General features: G+C 48.8%; 1 protein-coding gene across 2 annotated transcripts in view; it reads left to right on the plus strand.

Annotated features, from left to right (window-relative positions):
• ALS2 (alsin Rho guanine nucleotide exchange factor ALS2) overlaps positions 1–20,772 on the plus strand; it is a 1,262,853-nt gene that overhangs the window by 73,543 nt on the left and 1,168,538 nt on the right. The window contains exons 1-2 of one of the 2 annotated variants that reach the window (XM_085648976.1): positions 18,433–18,462; positions 19,126–19,214. In XM_085648976.1, the coding sequence (XP_085505102.1) occupies positions 19,195–19,214 (20 nt within the window). In that variant the 5' untranslated portion in view covers positions 18,433–18,462; positions 19,126–19,194. Of the gene's footprint in view, positions 1–18,432; positions 18,463–19,125; positions 19,215–20,772 lie in introns of those variants that run through there. The other variant, XM_085648975.1, reaches the window with a different exon arrangement.

Here is a 20,772-nt window from a genome sequence, read left to right on the forward strand (position 1 = left end):
CTGGATTGTGACTGTATGCAATTGTGCTTTGCCAAAGAAGAACAGCCCGAAACATCCCATTACTCCCACCCACCCTCCCTAAACCTCAAGAACATGAGTTAACTGTTGCTGATTAAGATTGTGGGAGGTGCCAGCATGACCAGTGAACAAAGTATCCTCCCCTTCCAGTATCCAGACATACCCCCCATTGAAACTGAAATTCCCATGTACTTGTCCTTGTTGCGGGGATTCTGCTCATGCACAGAACTATGCACAGGAAACCAGGACCTCGGTGAATTGTGGTGTACCAAAAAACTCACCTCAGTACCCAGAACCCCTAACCGGCTAGCATCAGAGTTTCATTCGTTCTCCATATCATTTCGAAGCTACCAATGATTAGACAACCCAGAACAAGCGACTTGGAGTACTCTCAGGAATGGTGGGAATCAGAAACACCTTTTCGTTATTATTCTCATATCAGTCTACAACAAGAGTAATCAGAGACACGGAAAAGTTTTAAATGTTTATTTTTAACTACGTGCTCTAAGGTGCAGTTCTTTGGCTAACATAAGCAGACAAATGATTAAAAATAAAACCATCGGCATTGTTACAATTCCATAGAAAATGAAGGGAGAAATCATATTAAAAATGATAGTGGAAAACAAGTCCTATAATACTTTGTGAACCACCCTCCCTTGGCTAGTAAACTAGTTTTATAAACTAATAGAAGGTCTCTAGGTTTGAGTGGGGAACCCTATACCTCAAAGATCAGCTTAGGTCATGGGTACTCACAAACTTTCTCTCGGGGGCCAAATTTACAGTGTGGTTTCTTGCCGAGGGCCGCACTGGCGGGGGCGGGGGTCAGAGGGGGAGGGGCGGGGCTAAAGCAAAAATAATTGTGACCATGAGGTTGAACACAGGTGCCTGCAGCAGACGCCTTCGTCCACTGAGCCACCAGACCCGGCTTACACAGATCTCTCTCCCTCTCCCTCTCCCTCTCCCTCTCCCTCTCCCTCTCCTCTCCCTCTCCCCTCTCCCTCTCCCTCTCCCTCTCCTCTCCCTCTCCCCCTCTCCCCCTCCCCCTCCCCCTCCCTCTCCCTCTCCCTCTCCCTCCCCCTCCCTTTCCCCCTCCCCCTCCCCCCTCCCCTCCCCCTCCCCCTCCCCCTCCCCTCCCTCCCTCCCCTCCCTCTCCCTCTCCCTCTCCCTCTCCCTCTCCCTCTCCCTCTCCCCCTCCCCCTTCCCCTCCCTCTCCCTCTCCCTCTCCCTCTCCCCCTCCCCCTCCCTCTCCCTCTCCCTCTCCCTCTCCCCCTCCCCCTCCCCCTCCCCCTCCCTCTCCCCTCCCCCTCCCTCTCCCCCTCCCCCTCCCCCTCCCCCTCCCCTCTCCCCCTACCCCTCCCTCCCCCTCCCCCTCCCCCTCTCCCTCCCTCTCCCTCTCCCTCTCCCCCTTCCCCTCCCCCTCCCCCTCTCCCCCTCCCTCTCCCTCTCCCTCTCCCTCTCCCTCTCCCTCTCCCCCTCCCCCTCCCCCTCCCCCTCCCTCTCCCTCTCCCTCTCCCCCTCTCCCTCTCCCTCTCCCTCTCCCTCTCCCTCTCCCTCTCCCTCTGTCGCCCTCCTCCCTCTGTCGCCCTCCTCCCACTGTCGCCCTCCTCCCACTGTCTCCCTCCCTCTGTCTCCCTCCCTCCGTCTCCCTCCGTCTCCCTCCCTCCCTCCCTCCATCTATCTCCCTCTGTCTCCCTGTCTCTCTCCCTGTCTCTCTCCCTCTGTCTCCCTGTCTCTCTCCCTGTCTCTCTCCCTCTGTCTCCCTGTCTCTCTCCCTCTGTCTCCTTGTCTCTCTCCCTGTCTCTCTCCCTCTGTCTCCCTGTCTCTCTCCCTCTGTCTCCTTGTCTCTCTCCCTGTCTCTCTCCCTCTGTCTCCCTGTCTCTCTCCCTCTGTCTCCTTGTCTCTCTCCCTGTCTCTCTCCCTCTGTCTCCCTGTCTCTCTCCCTGTCTCTCTCCCTCTGTCTCCCTGTCTCTCTCCCTGTCTCTCTCCCTCTGTCTCCCTGTCTCTCTCCCTGTCTCTCTCCCTCCCTCTCCCTCTGTCTCTCTCCTTCTGTCTCCCTCCCTCTCCCTCTGTCTCTCTCCTTCTGTCTCCCTCCCTCTCCCTCTGTCTCCCTCCCTCTCCCTCTGTCTCCCTCCCTCTCCCTCTGTCTCCCTCCCTCTCCCTCTGTCTCCCTCCCTCTCCCTCTGTCTCTCTCCTTCTGTCTCCCTCCCTCTCCCTCTGTCTCCCTCCCTCTCCCTCTGTCTCCCTTCCCTCCCTCCCTCTCCCTCTGTCTCCCTTCCCTCCCTCTCCCTCTGTCTCCCTCCCTCTCCCTCTGTCTCCCTCCCTCTCCCTCTGTCATCTCACCCGTGTGTGTGTCAGCCCTCAGCCTGGGCTGAGACAGCTTCCCAGCGCGCACACAGCCGCCCTGAGACAGCTTCCCAGCACTCACACACAGCCGCACCCGAGTACTTCACAGGTCTTTAAAAGACCATTTACATGTTAATAAAGCTTTGTTGTATTTCACCTCTTAGGCCCCTGCATCTCCACTTTGACAATCACTGGAATCCCCCTGCCCCCACAGAGCAGAGTCTCAGAGTCCGGGCTGCTGCAAACTGCAGTGTTTGCTAACACTATTTAATTTTTTTTAAAAACGCTTGTAGGGTGTCTGCAAGGTCCGCGGGCCGCCGAGGAAGGCTTGCCGGGCCGCTGGCGGCCCACGGGCCGTACTATGGGTAACCCTGGCTTAGGTGAATCACATCACAGGATCAGCTCTGCTCTCTGTGTCTGGAAAGGTTTTCTCCAAGTGCCTGAATCATGCATGCAAATGCAATATTAAAGGCACCCGAGTTTCAGATATTTGCAGCTGTGTGCTTGTTGTGTATTGAGCGTGGGCCGATCAACCTGAATTCAACAGCATACATTGTTATTTGACCTTGACGGCTTCTGCGCGCAGTTTTCAGACTAAGGTCGCGATGCACGTCTAGGGATGTGAACAACAGACCGTTCTCATGTGAAGAAAAAGCAAGCAAGCAGTTTTACTTGTAATAACAGCTACCTGTAGTGTTGTGTGCAAAAGCAGCAAAGTGGCAAGATGGCGTTTAAATTCTAAAGCGCTTATGCTAACATAGCAATGTGTGTACATAAAACCCTGTCTCCACTACATCCTTAAACAGGGCAGGGTCCCCTTATTATCCATCATCTAGGCTAAATGACCCTGTGCATCTTTGTTGTGGTGGCATGGAGCACTTTACTGTCTTTATTGCCCCATGCAAAAACCAGGGGCTCTCAGGTGATTTCTGTATGCTGGATAAAGTAAGAGGAGGTGGGATCACTCTATAAAAAAACAAAAAAGGGCAAAAAACAGTGGAGTAGAAAAGAGAGGGGACATGGAAATTAAGTCTAAATGAGAGAGATCTAGGGTCTGTGCTGTCTCAAAAACTGATGGAGTAATTATAAGGGCACCAAAGCTTTAACATTTAGATATAATTCCTTCTGTGTCATCCAAGACCAGGTAATGCGTAGGAGAATGACAGGCTTCAATCGTTTATCTACTTCATTTTTTTTTATAACCAATTTTATTGATTTTTTTTTTTTTACATTAAAACCGATACCAGCGAATCGGCACAGTACTTTATAAATGACAATTCCCAATCAGTTGGATGAACGATCACTAGATTTAGCGTGGTATAAACATTTAGCAAACGCTCCAGATTTAATCCATAATACCCAGCCATTTGCTCCACACCCTACGGGTTTTCTTCGGGCATCTTCGTGCTTTGTACATGGGTTTTTCCTGTGTCGCACACCAGTCCACCCCCTCCCGCCATTTCTTGAGGTTAGGTGGAGTTGGACGTTTCCAGCCAGCGGCCTGTTTTGCAACCACCATAGCTGTGTTAAAAAACAGCTTTTTGTTCCTGGGTCCGTCCAGCCCATCTGTGATCCCCGGGAGCCAGTGTCGTGGGGAACTTCCCACCCCAAAACTTCTGCGAGTACCTCCTCAATGCCCCCCCAGGACCGTGTCAGTTGGAGACATGCCCACACCATATGGAGGAAATCTGCCGGGTCTTGGCCGCAACGTGTGCAGGAGGCAGCTGGGTAAAAGCCCGTCCTATGTAGGCCTACCGGGGTTAAATAGGCAGAGTGCAAATAGTATAGTTGAATCAGGCGGAGTTTAGCCGATGCAGTGACCATCTTGGGTGCCATGGGTGCATCCCTCCAGTCCTCTTCCTCCATTGGACCCACCCAAACTTCCCACTGGCTTCTGAGTCGGTCTACTGAGGTTGGGGTATTGTTGATTAGTGTACGATAAATGCGGGAGATACTCCCTTCCCCAGATTGCCCAACATAATTTGTGCTTCGGGAGGGCTGTGTTCCGGGACTGCTGTGTCTTCTGATATGAGCACTTGGAGGGTGTGCCGCAGTTGCAGGTACTTAAAAAATTGTGATGGATGTAGGGAGTACCTGGATTGAAGGTCCTGTAAGGAGCGCATGTGTCTGCTAGCCCACACAACCCCGAGTTGTGAGATCCCTATAAGGTCCCAAGATCAGAATCTCTTCAGCCCACTAACTTCCCGGAGCCAAGTACCGTGCCAGAGAGGTGTATGTTGAGTTAGCTTATGTGTCCATTGGGTGTGACGCAGTGATGCCCACCAGGCCAGAAGCGCGGTACGTGTCACCTCTGGCAAGGTGGAAGGTATGTATCCCCCGTACATCAGATATTGAATTTTGAGCAGACCCAGCTCGCTCAGATCGAGCCTGTATGCCGGGTCGGACCATCCCCCGTTGAACCAGTCGTGTACGGTGAGGACACTGGTCGCCAGGTAATCTAAATATAAATGTGTCATCCCCATGCCCCCGTCGAAGGGCAGAACCCGGCATAGGGTCAGAGCCAAACAGGGACCCCCACGCCCCCAAAGGAATTTGGTGGCCGTACTATCTAGTCCCGGAACCAAGCTCGCGGAAAGCAATAGGGGTGTTTTGGAGGACGTAGATGAATCTGGGGAGGATCATCATTTTAAACAGGGCGACCCTCCCCTGGGAGTTGAGGGGGAGCGCCTGCCACTTCTGGAGGTCTTCCTTTGCTTTTTTCACCAGCGGGGTGACGTTGAGGGACCAGCCGAGGTCGGGGAGGAGAGCGACCCAGATTCCTAAATACTTGAAGGATTGTCTCCTGAGGGGTATTGTGGATTACCAGTCATAGCAGTCCCTTGCTAAGTGTAGGGGGAACAGGACTGACTTACGGGGGGTTGAGACGTAGGCCGGAGGCTTGCCCGAAGGAGTGTAAGAGCCGTAGGCAGTGAGGGCCTGACTGAGCGTGTTCCGCAAGAAAGATTAAAACATCGTCTGCATAAAAGGCAATCTTGTCCACCTCAGAGTTGGGCCATTCCCATCCCCAGCGAGGTCCTCTGACCGAATCAGGGCCGCTAGGGGCTCCATCGCCAGGGCGAATAGGAGGGGCGAGAGGGGACATCCCTGCCTCGTCCCCCTTTGAATGGGGAAGGCCTCTGATAACGCCCCTTTGACAAACACCCGGGCATGGGGCCTGGCATACAGAAACTTTACCATATTGCTAAAGCGGGGGCCAAAACCCATCATGTCCAGCACTTCACCTAGGTATTACCAATCCACCAAATCAAAGGCCTTAGCGAAGTCATCGAGGAGTGCCAGCTAAGGAGTAAGATAGTGGCAATGTGCCAGGGCCAGATGGAGACGACTGAGGCAGTGCCTAGTCCCTCTCATGGGCATAAACCCACACTGGTCTGGGTGGACCAACGTGGCAAGGCAGGGCCTCAGCCGTTGGGCGAGAATTGTAGGGAATATTTTAACCTCCGTGTTTATGAGAGAAATTAGGCGGTAGTTCGCGCATCGAGGTGACGGAGGTTGTGTTTTAGGGAGAACAACAATGGTGGCCATGTCCGTCTTGGGTGGAAATTAGCCCTTCTCCAGGGCCTCTTCAAAGAGATCAGCGAGGCATGGGATGAGGGTCTCTCGGTATGTAGCGTAATATTCTTGAGGAAGCCCATCCGAGCCTGTGGTTTTGCCCCACGAGGCGTGAGTTATCGTTTCATTAATTTCTTTGTGGGTGACGGGGAGATCCTGGTCAACTAATGCTGCAGGGCCCAGACGAGGGAGGTGGGCACAGCCTATGTCCAGCAGGTCAGAGAGGGACATTACAGGGCTCTGCGCCAGTAGAGTGTGCGATAGTAGGAGACGAAGGCACGAGCCATTGCCAAAGGGGATCGGTGTGCTAGTCCATCCAGTTCTACAATTTCGGGGATAATGCAGTTGGCCCTTGGGTATGTGGCTAGTCTATGGAGGATCTTCCCGTTCTTATCACCCCATCCGTACACCCTAGCTACAGACGATCTCCAGAGGAGCTTGGCGGCATCCAAGGAGAGCGGCTTGATTTCGGCCCGAAGGCGAGCAAGTTGTCTCTCTCGGGTGGTGTCGCCGTCATCAGGGGGGGGATTGTTCAAGGAGTAACGTTTGTACCACACGCAAGGTGATCTGATGTAGCTGGGCCTGCCGCTGACATTTGAGTTGGCCCTTGGCGAAGCCTCGGATGGTGGCTTTGCTTGCCTTCCATAGGGTACCGTGGGAAGAAACAGTGCCAGCGTTGGCAAGCAGGTACTGTCAAAGCTCCACCCCCACCTCCTTCCTAAATTCTTTCTCCTGGGTTGATGGGAGCATCGAGGGGGGTAATTAGTTGGACACAAGATTAAGGGGATTTCCACCCAGCGTTCCGCTGAGAGCTACACACCTTCCCTGAGGGTCATGAGTGGCCTGCGTGAGCACAAAGGGAAGAGTACGCCTCTAGAGGATAGCCATCCCCCGGAAACTCTGCGCAAACCCCGAGTGCCATACTTTATCGTTCCCATAGCGTGCCAGGAAGGGGTAGTGGTTACCCATCAGGTGGGTATCCTGGAGCAGGAGCACGTCAACACCCAGGCATTGGGCGTAGTGCAGGACAGACATTCTGTCTGTCTAGGAGCCCATTAACGTTCCAGGACAGTGCGCAGAGGGAAACTCCTGGGATAGTTCTGTCAGTCATGGTGGCTGTTAGTTGGAGTGATGGTGTGCCCCCCCCTGAATAGCCGTGGACACGTATGGGGTCTGGCGCGGGCGCAGGATTGCGTATGTGAAGGCGCTTTGCAAGTAGTACATGGGAACATCGTAATGTGCATCAATAAGGCTGGTGTAACAGTACAACAAAAACCAACAACAACAATGGGAGAACGGTCCCATCCCCTTCCCCTACTCCCTGCCTCCACCCTATACTTCGATAATGGAAGCATCTGTTGGCCCAACTGGAACAAATAGGAACCAAGCTAGAACGCTTGTGTTGGGTTGCGTGGAGGACCCCTCCTTGTAGACAGATGTACAATGTCTCGTCAGAAAGACAAGCGGAGTGGAGCAATAAGTCTGCCGTGGCGCCTTGCCAATAAGTCGGTGGGGGCATGTCCCTGGAGAGGGCTGTAGAGGCCCAAGAACGTCCGGGCGCAGCTGGACAGGGCTGTAGGAAGGCCCTGTTACAGTTCTGTGTGGTATGGGGAGAAGGATCGTGCAGTGCTACAGAACATTGGTGGGATCCCCGCCCGCAGTGGCCACAGGAAGCACTCCCCTGAACCTCCAGTTCGCTGTTCAGGGTTCACCGACTTTACTTCATACTGAGAGGTGGCGCCAACCCCTCAAACCAGGAATTAGTCTCTGAGTGTCAGATTGTTGGGCTACGGGACAAGTCCGAGTCTGCTGCCTCTAAGTCCCGGTGGGCCGTAAGGGAGGTTCCTTAGATGAGTCGCCGGTAGATTGATGTCTTTGGTGAGGCAGAGAGCCCGAAGGGCTAGGAGAACCACTGAACCTGTGGGCTGCCAGGCTCGATCATCTGGGCACCTCTCTCTGGGATTGACGCCTCCTGCGGAAATTGTGTACGCCTCCGGCGCTGCTGCTTGGGGGACTGAGGCCGCGCAGACTGGAGGCCTGAAGGCGCAGGAGACAGGCCTCGCCGGGCTCCGAGGGGACGTTCTTCCGTCAACCACGTCCAGGCAGCGTGGGGCAATTCAAAGAATTGTGTTTTGTCCTGAAATATGACGCGGAGGCGGGCTGGGAACAGGAGCCGGTACTGAAGGCCTAGGGCCCATAGTTTCTTTTTGACATCCATGTAGGAATGGCGCCTGACCAGCGGGTCGAGGCTGGTCAGGCGCCTTAGTCGATAGCGCAAAGTTGCGTCCGGGTCTGAGGCCACTGTTCCGGGATAAGAGGCCGCTAGAAAACAGCAGTTGGTAGGCTTCTCAGGGTGGAGCCGAGGGTGGGTGTCGGTGCTGAGTGGGAGAGATCCCACCTCAGTGTGCCAGGGCGCGGGTCAAAGTTAATATGGTTTCACCGCAGGATTCAGGTGGCCAGTGGCCAGCACGGCTTGGAAGAAGTGCCGCTGAAAGAAGAGAAGGGAACTGTGGAGGGGGCCCCGCTCACAGGACCCCACGCTGCTCGGTGGCTGCAGCCGGTTCCACCTCCCAGCTAGCCCACGCTGGACAATGGGCGCCGCGTTAGCTGGGCAAGTCGGGATGAGAAGGAGCACCACAGGATCCGACAAGGAGGGGGGCAGTGGAGGGGGCTCTCACCCAGGGCCCCACACTGCTCGATGGGTGCAGCCGGTTCCACCCCCTCAACGAATGACCCATGGAAATGGAAAGCGCTGCACGGGCCAACTCCTCTGGAATAGGAGCGAGGGCCTGTGTGACTGAGACCTGCAGAGCTCGGGCAGGGCGTCCCAAGGTCAGGAGAGGAGGTGAGGTGGTGTGGGCCCACACCCAGGACCCCACGCTGATCGGTAAAGCAGCCGTTCCATCCCCCCAGCCTGCTGCGCAGAAGGTGCGAGAAGCGCCACTCAAGCCGGGCCTCGGCCCTCCCGTTGCCGTCTCCAAACTCACCGGGTGTTTCCTGGAGCCACCAGACACTCGTAGGCTGCTGGGGCTGTAGATGGGGCGCACCAGGTCACTCGTTCCACTTGAGCCAGGCGAGCCGGTAATGGGGGAGGCCAGCAGCTCCGCAGATAAATTCATGCTCTCTCTCCCTCCCCGCCGCCCGACGTGGCGGCCGAAAGCGCGGGCATTCCGCAGCGCAGCTCGCAACCCGGTCTCACAACTCCAGGCAGCTCCAGGTCACGGGATCACTGCCGGCGCCGTGCACCATCCCTCTTCCCGCGGTTGCCAAGGGCCTGCCATGGATTGCTTATCTCTGGGTGAAGAGCAGGAGAGGATAGCTCAGTTCGGGTCTCCCGGGCGAGCGGCCCCAAATCCCAGCCGGAAGAGTGGGCCGCCACATGCGCTGCAAATATGCCAGGTCCGTCGGGCCACGAGGGAGAGGCCGCTGGACCACCCTGCACAGCTGTCTCTTTGCGCCGCCCCTGACTCCAGCTGCAGTTGGAAACCTCCAGCGGCTCGGCTACGGGTCTCTCACTCCCCGCATCGAGGCACATCAGCCGACCCGGATCCCGTGATCACAAGCCGCCATCTTGGGGAGCAGCGGCGCTGTGTTGGTTCGGCTGGCTCCCAAATAGGAGGTTTGCAGGTGAGGTGCGGCCGTAGATGTGTATCGGGAGTCACAGCAAGACGTTGATAGCAGAAATGAGGAACGGATGCGTCGCCGTAACGGCGGATTGTGGCACGGATGACGGAGGGGTCCGGAGCACTCTTAGAGTGCGACCGCCATCTTGACGCGCCAAGCCACGCCCGCTATCTACTTCATTTTTACCATCCAGATAACCTTTTATGTTGGACGGTTTCCTTTGATGATTGATGTAGAGCCTTCTACATTTCATGTCTGCTGCTTGACTCCCAACCTTCGTACTCACACATTTATGGAGGAGGCAGACCAGGTATCCTTTCTTTATCTCAATGGCAGGACTGAATAGCAGGTGGGCCGCCGGACCTCCTCTCTTGACCCCCTATATCTGATGGTGCATCTTTATAAGAGTTCATCATCTTGTTTTTTTTTATCTCTCCTTGTGACCACGAGTGTTTGTCCATTTCAGTTCAGTGCCACCAGATCCTCGTAAGTTATATGTCCTGTTCTATTTTCTGCGGTTTGTTCCGATCTCCTTCATCTGAGCCATCGAGTCACATGCCGCCACTAAGTTGTCTTAAGTGTGAGCCGTACATTGGGGGAGTACCTTAAGTTTAGCTGAATACATCAATTTATAATCCAGATTCATGGCTCTTTGCTTCTGTTTTACTCATTTCAACGATTTTTGCTCATGCTGCTGGAGCATGGTATAATCCGGGAAGATAAGTAATTGGAAAGAGTTATGGTCGATTGCTCCCTTCATGTCGGTCCTGCGTAGCATATGTCGGTCCTTATGATTCCATACCTGGGCTTTAAGACGTTGCTGATATGACCCCTATGGGGGTCACTGTGTCGGGGCACGATGGGCTCTCTCTATAATGAAACCAGTAGAGAGTTCTTTCACCGGCACTCAGGAGCAAAACAAGTCATGTAGGAACTTTTCAAGCTGGTTGCCTTCCACTCCTCCTGGAAACTCCATCATACATAAATTATTCAGTTGGGCTCTCGATTCTGTTTTTAGGTCTCGCCTGAGCCAGCGAATGCAGTGCTCTGGCGAGACATTTAGTGTGTGGGCTTTTAAAAGTGCTACCACAGCTTTTTGGCTGGCATCGAGTGTGCGGGTATGCGCCCAATGACGAGCAGAGGCGCCATCTGTCTTCCCTCTCTCGTCATGGTGCGCGCACATCGCACACCACTTGCCAGCCTGCTTTCACTTTTGTCTTTTAGCAAGTAACGCGCATCGCATTCCTTGCATCGAAGCGCTCCTCCCCCTCCCCCACCCCCACCACAGAGCGCGTCCCGCTCCTCCCGCTGGCGCCATCTGGCTACTTTCAGTTTCAGGGCAGCGCGGCCGCGTCACTTTCACGGCGCGCGGACATTGCTGGTTTGTTTTTGGTAACCAAACACGAGCTTCGTGGACAATCTATACGTTCAGCGTCACCAGGGAAATGGGGGAAAATGCTTTCACTCCACCAGAGGAGGATGGGCAGCTCCTTGTTTCTTGTGCATGGTGTTGAGATCTCAGTCACAAAAAGGACTTTGCATGTGTAACCCTGTGAACACTGGCAACATCCGTATTGAGTTATTCCATGATCTTAAGCGGAATTGCTTTCTTGGCACTGTTAAAAGTCAGGTGCCCTCTACCCAGATCCCCGAGGTAGACTAGTTTATCTTTATTCTACATCGAAGCTGTCACTTTGTATTTGAGAATTTTTGCTAGCCTTTCAGTTTGAACCGAATGGTTTTCTTTAACATCTTTCACTGGAACTACAGTGAACAACTGACGAACGGACCCATGCCTTCATATTAGCACTCATTGTGACACTTTCCAGAAAGCAGCAACGGTCTAGCAGGCAGCCTTCCTTTCATTTGAGTAGAAGGGCAGAAGAGTTGTGGGCGCCTTGGTTCAGTCTAGGTTGGACTGACTGCTACATCGGCGGTTGAGCGTCATGAAACTACACTTGTTTACAACAAGCTAGCTCACAATAGCCCTGCCTGTCCGTTTATCTCGAATATAACCTTCAAACTCTGCCTTTCTCAAGCCTGGCAGCTTACGTTGTGTCTGTGCCAGAACCGGCTTGTGAGCCAAACAAAGTGCAGGACATTTTGTTTAAGATTTTCTTCTGTGCTTTACACCCTCTGCTGCCGTGTTTTTACTTTGTGGAAGTCTGACAATAAATACACTGACGGTCAAGTTATTTAAATAGTGCTATCGTGGTTTTTGCAAATGCGTGAATTTTGACTTATTTGCACAGTTTTTTTTAGCCAAATATAAAGCAGCGAACATATCGACTTCTTGAAATGAGGTCTCAGCATGTCTGTCGAAGGAAAGAAGAATGTGTGTGTGAAAGGCAGTTGGGAAGATAGAATGAAGGCCTCCCTGACTAAGTCTGGTTTCTGTTCGGAATTATTTTTACATCCGTAAGGAACCTTTTCCCTTCTAGCGTAACTGTGGATTAACTGGAGACCAGCTTTTGTTAGAAGTCTTAAACCACTGTGTTCCTATGTTTTAGTGGAGGAGTGCTGCAGGCAAAGTGCTTTACTCCAGGATGTTGCTTGTGACCGCTCCCATGGCTGTCTCGAAGAGAGCATGGACCTTTTGGATGAACTGTGAACATTTGGGTCTGTTCGTCAGTTTTTGTGGCTCATACCTGAAAGAGACTGCCTGAGGGCTTACCTAAAGTACTGGGGCCTTGTATCAGGAGAGGGGTAGCTGGCTCATGAGTGGACCTGAATAGAGTCCCTGCCTTGGACGGTTGCTTGCATAAATGATTGTGCACAAGATGCACCACTAAGCATTGGGTTGGTCCTGAATGAAGAGTGAGTGCTTTCTGCAGCATCTCTGGTCCCCTGGCACCACTAGTAACAAGCATTGGCATAGCTAATAGGTCTCGCTTTTGGGACCTTATAAGTATTTAGTTATGTAGCACAATATCCTTGGTGCAACAACATCAACTGTTGCATGGCTAAACACTTATAAGGTCCCAAATGTGATACCTATTGGCTATGCCAAATGCTTGTTTCAATTCTTGTCAATAGAGTTTTCATTGAGTTTGTCACTCTCCCCTGTTCTGCCTTCATTAATGAGGGTCACATTTTCCAATTTGCGGTTCCTTACTTCTGCCTCAGTGACTTGTTCAGCCATATTCGAGGTACTGCCTGATGGAAATCTCGTCTGTTCCTACCTGATGGATCAGAGTTTCTAAAGCCTTAATGGGACTTTGATTGCTTGAACAATAGTTGCTGTGTCAGTTGTCTGTGGGGCCATGCCCTTGGTAGTTGAGGCCTTTGCCCCTTCCTGGCTCTGTGGCTGATCATTCGTGAGTTTGACAGATTTTTTAGTCTTATCCCCGCTGGGACTGCTGATGTGTTTTTTTTTGTTTTTTTTTAAATTCTTTTTATTAAAGTTAGGGCCTAGTTAAGTCATAGAAATTAAACACATATTGTTGTTGGTTGGTACAGTTTCCTTAGACATTGTGCACATCACTGTTACAGATATTACATGATGGATCACAGCTATGAACCCACACATTCCGTTGCATCCTCTCCCCGCTACAATCCGAAACCTCTTCACTCAGTAACTCAGGTGGATCACCGATATAGCCCCTGTATTTGTTCCAGGCTCCCCACACTTCCCCCATTTCTGGGGACAGCCTTGGTTGATATATGCAGCTTTTTCTGCAACCATGGCTCCGTCTATGTCTATACACCATTCATTGAGCGTTGGCGAGTATCCGGAGCCCCACAATCTAGCTATATTACGCTTGGTGAACATCATTCCCAAAGTTGCCCAGTCCTGTGCCAGATGATTCAAATAATTGGGTTCCCATAGGGATGTGGTTTATTTTGAACTATTTTGCCATCTTGTGAGAATCAGGACCAGAAGCCCCCCCTGATGTGCCCAAAGTGTCTTCCAGAAAGGACTAAGGATGCAACGCTGTCTCTGTGGATGGGGTTGTCAGTGCATCGTAGAATTGAGGCAATATGGCTTATGTTTGAATTGGGCCCCAATATCTTTCTTAATCCCGAGGGTTTGTGCGATGCATGCAGGTCACCCTTGTAAGCCTTCAAGCTCAATGAAGTTGCTATGTGGAGGATGGGGAGAAACCTCCCCCCCCCCCTATTTGTTGTTGGCACAGAGGCATTATTCTTTACTAGACACTGCTATCTCAGTAGACCAAGCTCATAGGCTAATTGCACCCCATACAAGACGCCTCTGCCAAGGGCTTTTGTTTGCATGTAGTTTTGTAGTATTTCTCTTGTGTGTAACAGGAGCATGACCCCCTTCACTTTTCTATTTCAGACATATTTTGTTGTTTCTTCCCCTCATCCCCAGTCCCCCTCAAGCAGATCTGCTAATTTCTGTGGGGAGGAGGTGGAAATTAGGGGAGCACCAGCTGTTCACTGCCACCTACCTCGGTGTGTAGTAAGTAGGCAGCTGCGCTCAGGCGTGATTAACCACTTATTCATCTTTTTGTTGCTTATGAATCATTCCATTTAAGTCAATACAAGTCCCTACTCCTGAAGACTAGCTGGTCAAGCTGCTAGCGGCTTCTCAGGGCTGAGTCTGTTTCCACTTTGGTTCAACTCATGAGGGTAAGTGATTATTCATATTATAACCAGGGCACATTTATTACACTGATACCACAGCGTAGTGTTCCTTCCTGACCCACTGAGCTCACACCGATATTTGTTTGACAATCAATGCTGTGTCTCACAAAACGTAAAGACGGCATCATACATAATGAAGAATATAAGGATTTTCATAGCTTCTAGGCTGCCTTGTTCTAGCCCATTCATTCCCTTCATATTGGGATGTTTCACAGACTCTGTACTAGAGTCATCTATCGGGTTGCTAAAGGATTTCTCCTTTGACCCTATGCTGCCTCACTAATGATTCTTTTATTGCGATTCATTTGACAAACTGCTTGTGCCGACTGTGAAGTGTTGGAGTCTTTTACCTTAACCAATGTCTAGCAGTCAATCACTTGAGCAGCAGTAGGGCCAAATCAATAAGCCTACATCTGATATTGTTGACATTTTCCACATAGGATTCATCAAATCCAAGCTGTGTCCACCTTTAAACCCCATGATATGGTCAGTAAATCAGAAGCAGCCTATATGATTTATACTTCGACACCTGAAGCAGTTAGAAAATGATGGTTCCTTATAGACGTTAGCTTCTGTGCGCCATACGGAATGTATTAACTTGCAATACGCTTATGAGAACACTTTTTCACATACTATGCACTGTAGCCCTAACTGGTACAACTGATTCAATGCTTTAATCTACTTGCTTCCATGAATGATCTATTGGAAATCTCATCAATAAAGCGTTGCAGACTTATTTTCATTTGGCTCAGTTTCAAGCATCTTCTTAATAGTGCTGATGTTTGTGATTGCTTGGCTGTTTATAACTACTGTAATAACTTCCAATTTTAAATATGCTAGAAATTGCCCCTCACTGAGCCCACATTACTGCATAAGTTTCTCAATCTCCCTACTCAAGCATTTGCTATAAAATTGATACCAGTTAGTGCTTTTGAATTATTTACAGTCACTCATTTCAAAGCTGGTGAAGTGCTTCCATATCACCCATTGGCAAAATCTCTTTATGTCCATCCGATAGTAAGGTGGTTGCCCCAGCTCCTTGTTTTTGTGGAGACTGTTAGAATCATACTCTGCAGTCTCATCTGCGTCCATTGGACGCAGCTTCTCTAGCTGCACTTTGAAAACCATCCATTATTCTTGCAAATTTCATACTTTGCTTGGTCTACCTGGTTGCAGCTCAGAAAGTCAGTGACTCACTGTCCTGCTCTGTTATAAGATAGTTTTCAAGTGGCTATTCTTATGCTATGAAACTTCTTTGTCCAAATGCAATTAGACTACCAGTTAATCCCAATCCGTGCACATTCTGAACATTTGCTAGTCTGCAAATAGTATAATTCTAGTTATTGCCACATGGCTCGTGTATGGCAGAAGTAAGCTTGTTCAAAACAATATCCTCTCTGGGTAAATTATTTTTGTATGGCGTGGTGCTTTAATAAACATGGAGTATGATTATACATTTTTATTCCGAGGTATTTAAACTATTGTGTCGAAATAAGAGGAAAATACACGTTTTATCCACTCATATTCTTCTCCAATGGCACTGAAGAGAGTTTAAACAAACTAATTTGTGTTCTAGCCTACGCCCTCTCTGAGCAGTAAGGTAAATTGTTATCAATGTATCTCATACATATTATCCTCATATAATGAAATCACTTGATTGTAGACCACTATAGGAATCTCTGTCCACGAATGAGATTCTCTCAATGCACATAAAAGGAGGCATAAATGTGCATAGTATTTGCTTTGGAAAGTCTACTTTTTTGAATAGTTACTACCCATTTCTACAATGCACTGCTCTAGATAACTAAACCAGTTTGTTAAGATACTGGATAATATTTTGACCATGGTTGTCTTTTCTGTTGGGTCTGTAACTTGAATATCGTCTGAAGCTGTCATTATTTCTACAGAAAGATAGCCTGCCCTATAATGCCTTCGTGGGTTCTAAACTTTTACATAAACCATACAGTTTATTCTTGTATTTTTCAAATTGTTTGTACAGTGAATTCTTAAATACGTGTCAGGGTGATAGTTACATCTCATATACGCTTTCAAATGTGTTCAGTCCGAAGAATTGGTTAAATTACAGCGACGTAAAAAAGAAAGTACGCTTTTTAAGATTCTCAGAATTTACATATTAAATCATATTTGACCGTCATCTAGTCTCACCAGTAGATAAACTTAAGAAAATAACATATTAAAAATTAGCTTTGTCCTTATTTAATAAATAACAACTGCATTCAGACGCCGTGTGACAAGATAACTGCATATTGTGATACAGTAACATGTGAAACACCCTGTTAGTTGCAATAATTTGCAGTAAACATTTCCTACTGGAGTTTGTTGGTCTCACTTCTTGTAGAATGACATTTCCCTACAATTCTTCTCTCCCCCATTGATTCTTATTTTTTTTAATCATTCCCTTACTTCCTGTGTTTTTTTTTGGGGGGGGGGGTCCCCACTGTCCTCATCTGTAGGACCAATTCCTACTCCACCCAGGAAATATAATCCACCATTGTCCAGTTAACCCAAGTGTTGTGTGGAACCTGCCCCCTCCATGCTCACTCATCCTCCATGCCACCTTCTCTGCATGGGTGTATACTAGGTAGTACTGGCCTACACTAAATTCCAGTTTGGGTACACTTACCTGTGTACCTGACTTTTACTGCAGTCTTGAGGTGGGTCAGAGTATCGGCAGGACGTCCAAGAGCCTCCTGTGAGTGAGCACCCAGTTCTGGATTCTCTGAGGGCATCAGCCATCTTGTATTATCCTGCAGGCTTTATCTCTCTTGTTCCACACTGTAAATTATTTTACCACATACTTTTACAAATCTATTGACTAAAGAGCAGTAGTTTTAAAAACTGCTCTGAAAAGAAGTTAAAAGTTTCAAGGCTTTCAGATCAGTCACCCTCCTAAACATGTCATCCTTCTGTACTCATCCTCAATTGGATGGTGTCACCCTCATTGGTATCATTTCCTACGTCCAACAACCAAAATGTCCTCCATAGATATCAGAGATATTTACAACCTTGATCATCTCCATTGGCAATACTACTGATCTCGCCCTCCTTGGATCCCCAAAGGTGTCAAGAGATATGGAATATATGCACCTATAAGAAAGTTATGTGGTGCTCTCTAAAGGGTTGTCAGGCCTGCCGTCACAACTGGTTTTAAGGTTCAAACCTATTTATACCTACCTTGTCGGGGTGCCTGTGTTCAATAGGGTAGTAGCTCTTCACCTTTTGACTTCTGTGGCCCCTCACTGAATTACTATTAGTTGCCGAGGACCAAGACACAAGCAAGTTCTTTTTAAACAACTGACAAAAATGCAGAGGCAGATATACAGCAAACAAATACACAAATTATGAAATATTTATTTAGCTCACAAACAAAAATATACAAAAATCGAAATTATAAAAGACAAAGCAATATGCTAGACTCCAGCATATCACTTTTTGTTTTGCTCCTTTTGCATTCTTTTTGTCAGTGCAACCAGTGCTTCGTGTTGGGCTACCAGTTTCTCCATACTTGATTCTGTGTTGTACCTGTGCTGCCCTGCTCCCACAAATTAAACTGATAGTAACTTAATTTTTAGCATCCAGTTAAAAATTGTTTCACGTTTACGGAGCGTTTTAAATCTTGAAATTTTAGTTTATGCTTTTTTATGTAAACATGCTCTATTAGTCTGCATACATTATACCATTTTCTAGACAGTTGTCCCCCTAGGTGGGCGCTGTGGACTCCAGCGGCCTGCAGACCCCAGTTAAAGAACCGCTGCCATGCATTGGTCCTGGCCACAGACACCATGTATATTTTTCACTAATTGCACGCTGGCAGCACTCTGCAGTTCGGTCCCCTGGCAGCGCTGCAGAAGAACTGATGTTAAGCGGGGAAAACTATTCACTGCAGTGGGCTGATTCTACTCGGTGAGGTCTACGATGGGCCCGGCTCGCTCGAGAGTCACGGGATTGTTTGTCATCTCAGTGCGAAAATAGTTGACATTTTTCCTTGCGACTTCCCACTCCCTGTGTGCCTGTCTTGCTTTGTATAATGCTTTGGGGACGGGAAACCGCCAGAAATTGCATTTCGCTGTGTGAAGTTCCTGTCCTGTAAAAAGCTACGGGCATTTAGCTGTGAAAACTTAGAGAGCTGTTGTCACGTGAAGGAGATTGCGCCTCTGTACTTCCTATAGGTCATCGCGGTGGGTGAACCTCTCGTGCTTGTCACGTGGCCTCGGGATTTCATTATTTTCGCGTTAACCAGTGGCGTAACGAAACTCCAGGGGGTCCCCCTGCAAGGTACATTCCCCCCCCCCCCCCGGCCCCCTACAGACTCAATCATGACCTCTCAGACCAGGGTACGGCCCTGCGGAGGCCCCCTGTGGCTCGCCCCCTCCACCCCCGCACAGCGGGGAGGGGGGGGGGTAGGGAGGGAGGGGGGAGGATGTTACCCCAATGGTATTAACTGCTCAGTATTTTTGCCTAGGTTTACTTAACGTTAAGTGTCTTTGTAATATTCTTTTGGGCGCTGAGATCTTCCATTCATACTTTCTGTTTTTAAACTAATACTCTCGCTCTCCGTTCCTATGGACTGGTCGTGTTATATTGGTTGTGCGTAGTACGTCTTCATGGTTTGCCTATCTGGATTTTTTTTTTTTTTTAATTTATTTTTTTTACGATTGTTGGGAATTTAATGTAGGCTTTCAGTATCCGCTATGTCTCTGACCCTCTTCAGACTGGATGTGAAGTGAATGAGTATATATATAATTTTTTTAAGGCGGAGTTGAGGTTGGTGGGAGAGTTGAGGTTCAGTTGTTCAGTTATTTGACTCTGGAATAAGAGATTTGTGCTAATCCTAGCATGTTCACCTTTTCAAACTGTCTGATCCTGCAAAAACAGTGAGCTGTTCGAATCCCTATTATTAAACACTATATTAAAAATAAATTTTTCCCATTATTTCAGGGTATCCGGTCCGTTTGCTTCACTAATAATAAAGAGTAAGATTCTATGATGGTTCTTCAGCACTGACCAATGGAGTCACCGGAGAGAAGGTAAGGAAACTGATCACTACAAATGATTACATGTAGTGAACCATTAATGAAGCTAATTCATTTACAAACATTGTTGTGCAAGTGTTCAGATCAGTAGGTGTGGCGTAGAAAAATGATGAAATCATTCCTTGGTGCCTGTATCTGCAAGAGGATGCCTCACAAAGGTGCGGGGGGTGCTTTTAAAATGCAAGTATATTGAGCATTTTTGTATCTTTTGTGATCAATTGTTTTGTTTTCGTTTTACCACTTATAAAGGCGCGCCTGGAATCCATAAAGGGTTGTGACTATAAAGGGTCTATATGGAGTCACAAATAGTGGTTTCAAAGGAAATCGGGAGGTTTTGGAACACCCAACAAGTATGACTTTTGCCCTCTCGTAATTTTCTTTCTGAGGCACTGCCATTTTTAAAATCTCATTCTTACTCTGCTCTTCCCTCACTAAGATGAGCACACATTCACACATTAAGCTTGGTGTTTTTTTTTTTTTAAAACACACTTCCTTGGTTTTTCGTGGTTTCTCTAGTCATACATAGTTTTAGGTACATTTTGTTTAGTTTTGACCTGTCCATATAAGGCGTGTTTTTTCTTTTAAACTCTATTTAGCATGGTCTTCAGTTTATGAAACATTACCATGAAACATGAGTAAATATCTAGTTACACACAAAAAAATGTCATACATAGTTTGCATGGACGGTCAATATAGAACAGTTATTTCGAGTAGGACTTGCAGAGTAAATTAAATTACTATCATGTCGATATCTAACACATGCTCAGTTCTTGAGTAGCGATGGTTTACACCATGACATTTCCCACCACATGTATCTATGCATTCCAATACGTAATCTATGACCTGATATGAATACCAGTACAGTGCAAACAAAAGGGGGTCAGCATGTGCGTTGTCATATTTTACCGAATACCTGTAGGCACAATTCCTTGTTCTTGCTGTGTGGCAGGGTCAGCTTGCTGCGCAATTAAGTAGTGTCTAAGCGGGGCCCAAATGTCTTTGGGTCGGGAGGTCGGAGGAGTTGTGGCCGCATATAACTTGCTATTCATGGAACAAGAGGCTAGACTAGTCAGCCACCCTTTTTCCGTAGGGGCTTTCTTTCCACCCCAATGTATGGCTACTTCTCTTTTAGCTAATAACCGGCTGATAGCGACAAATTTACAGATCTTTGGAGGAAATTGCGCCACATAACCTAACAAAGCGATTTCAGGTAGGGGTATCATTTGTACATTCACCATTTTACTTGTGATGTTATGAACTAGCACCCAGAATACGGATACGTGCGGGCGAGTCCATGCCAAATGTGCGAAATCTGCACCGGGGGCGTTGCAGGGCAGTGATGGGACCTAGATGGGTCAATCCTGTGGACTCTAGCTGGAGTAATGTATGTACTACGTAAAAACTTGAAATGTATTAATTTATGGCGACTGTTGATGGAGACTGTTTTGGTGACTGAACAACAATAAGACCACTGCTTATCCGAGATTGGGGATCCTAAATCCTCTTCCCATGCATGACGTATTTTATCATCCGTCACTGGGATAATATCTGC

Source organism: Triturus cristatus, chromosome 3_2, assembly GCF_964204655.1.
Source record: "Triturus cristatus chromosome 3_2, aTriCri1.1, whole genome shotgun sequence".
Lineage (NCBI taxonomy): Eukaryota > Metazoa > Chordata > Amphibia > Caudata > Salamandridae > Triturus > Triturus cristatus.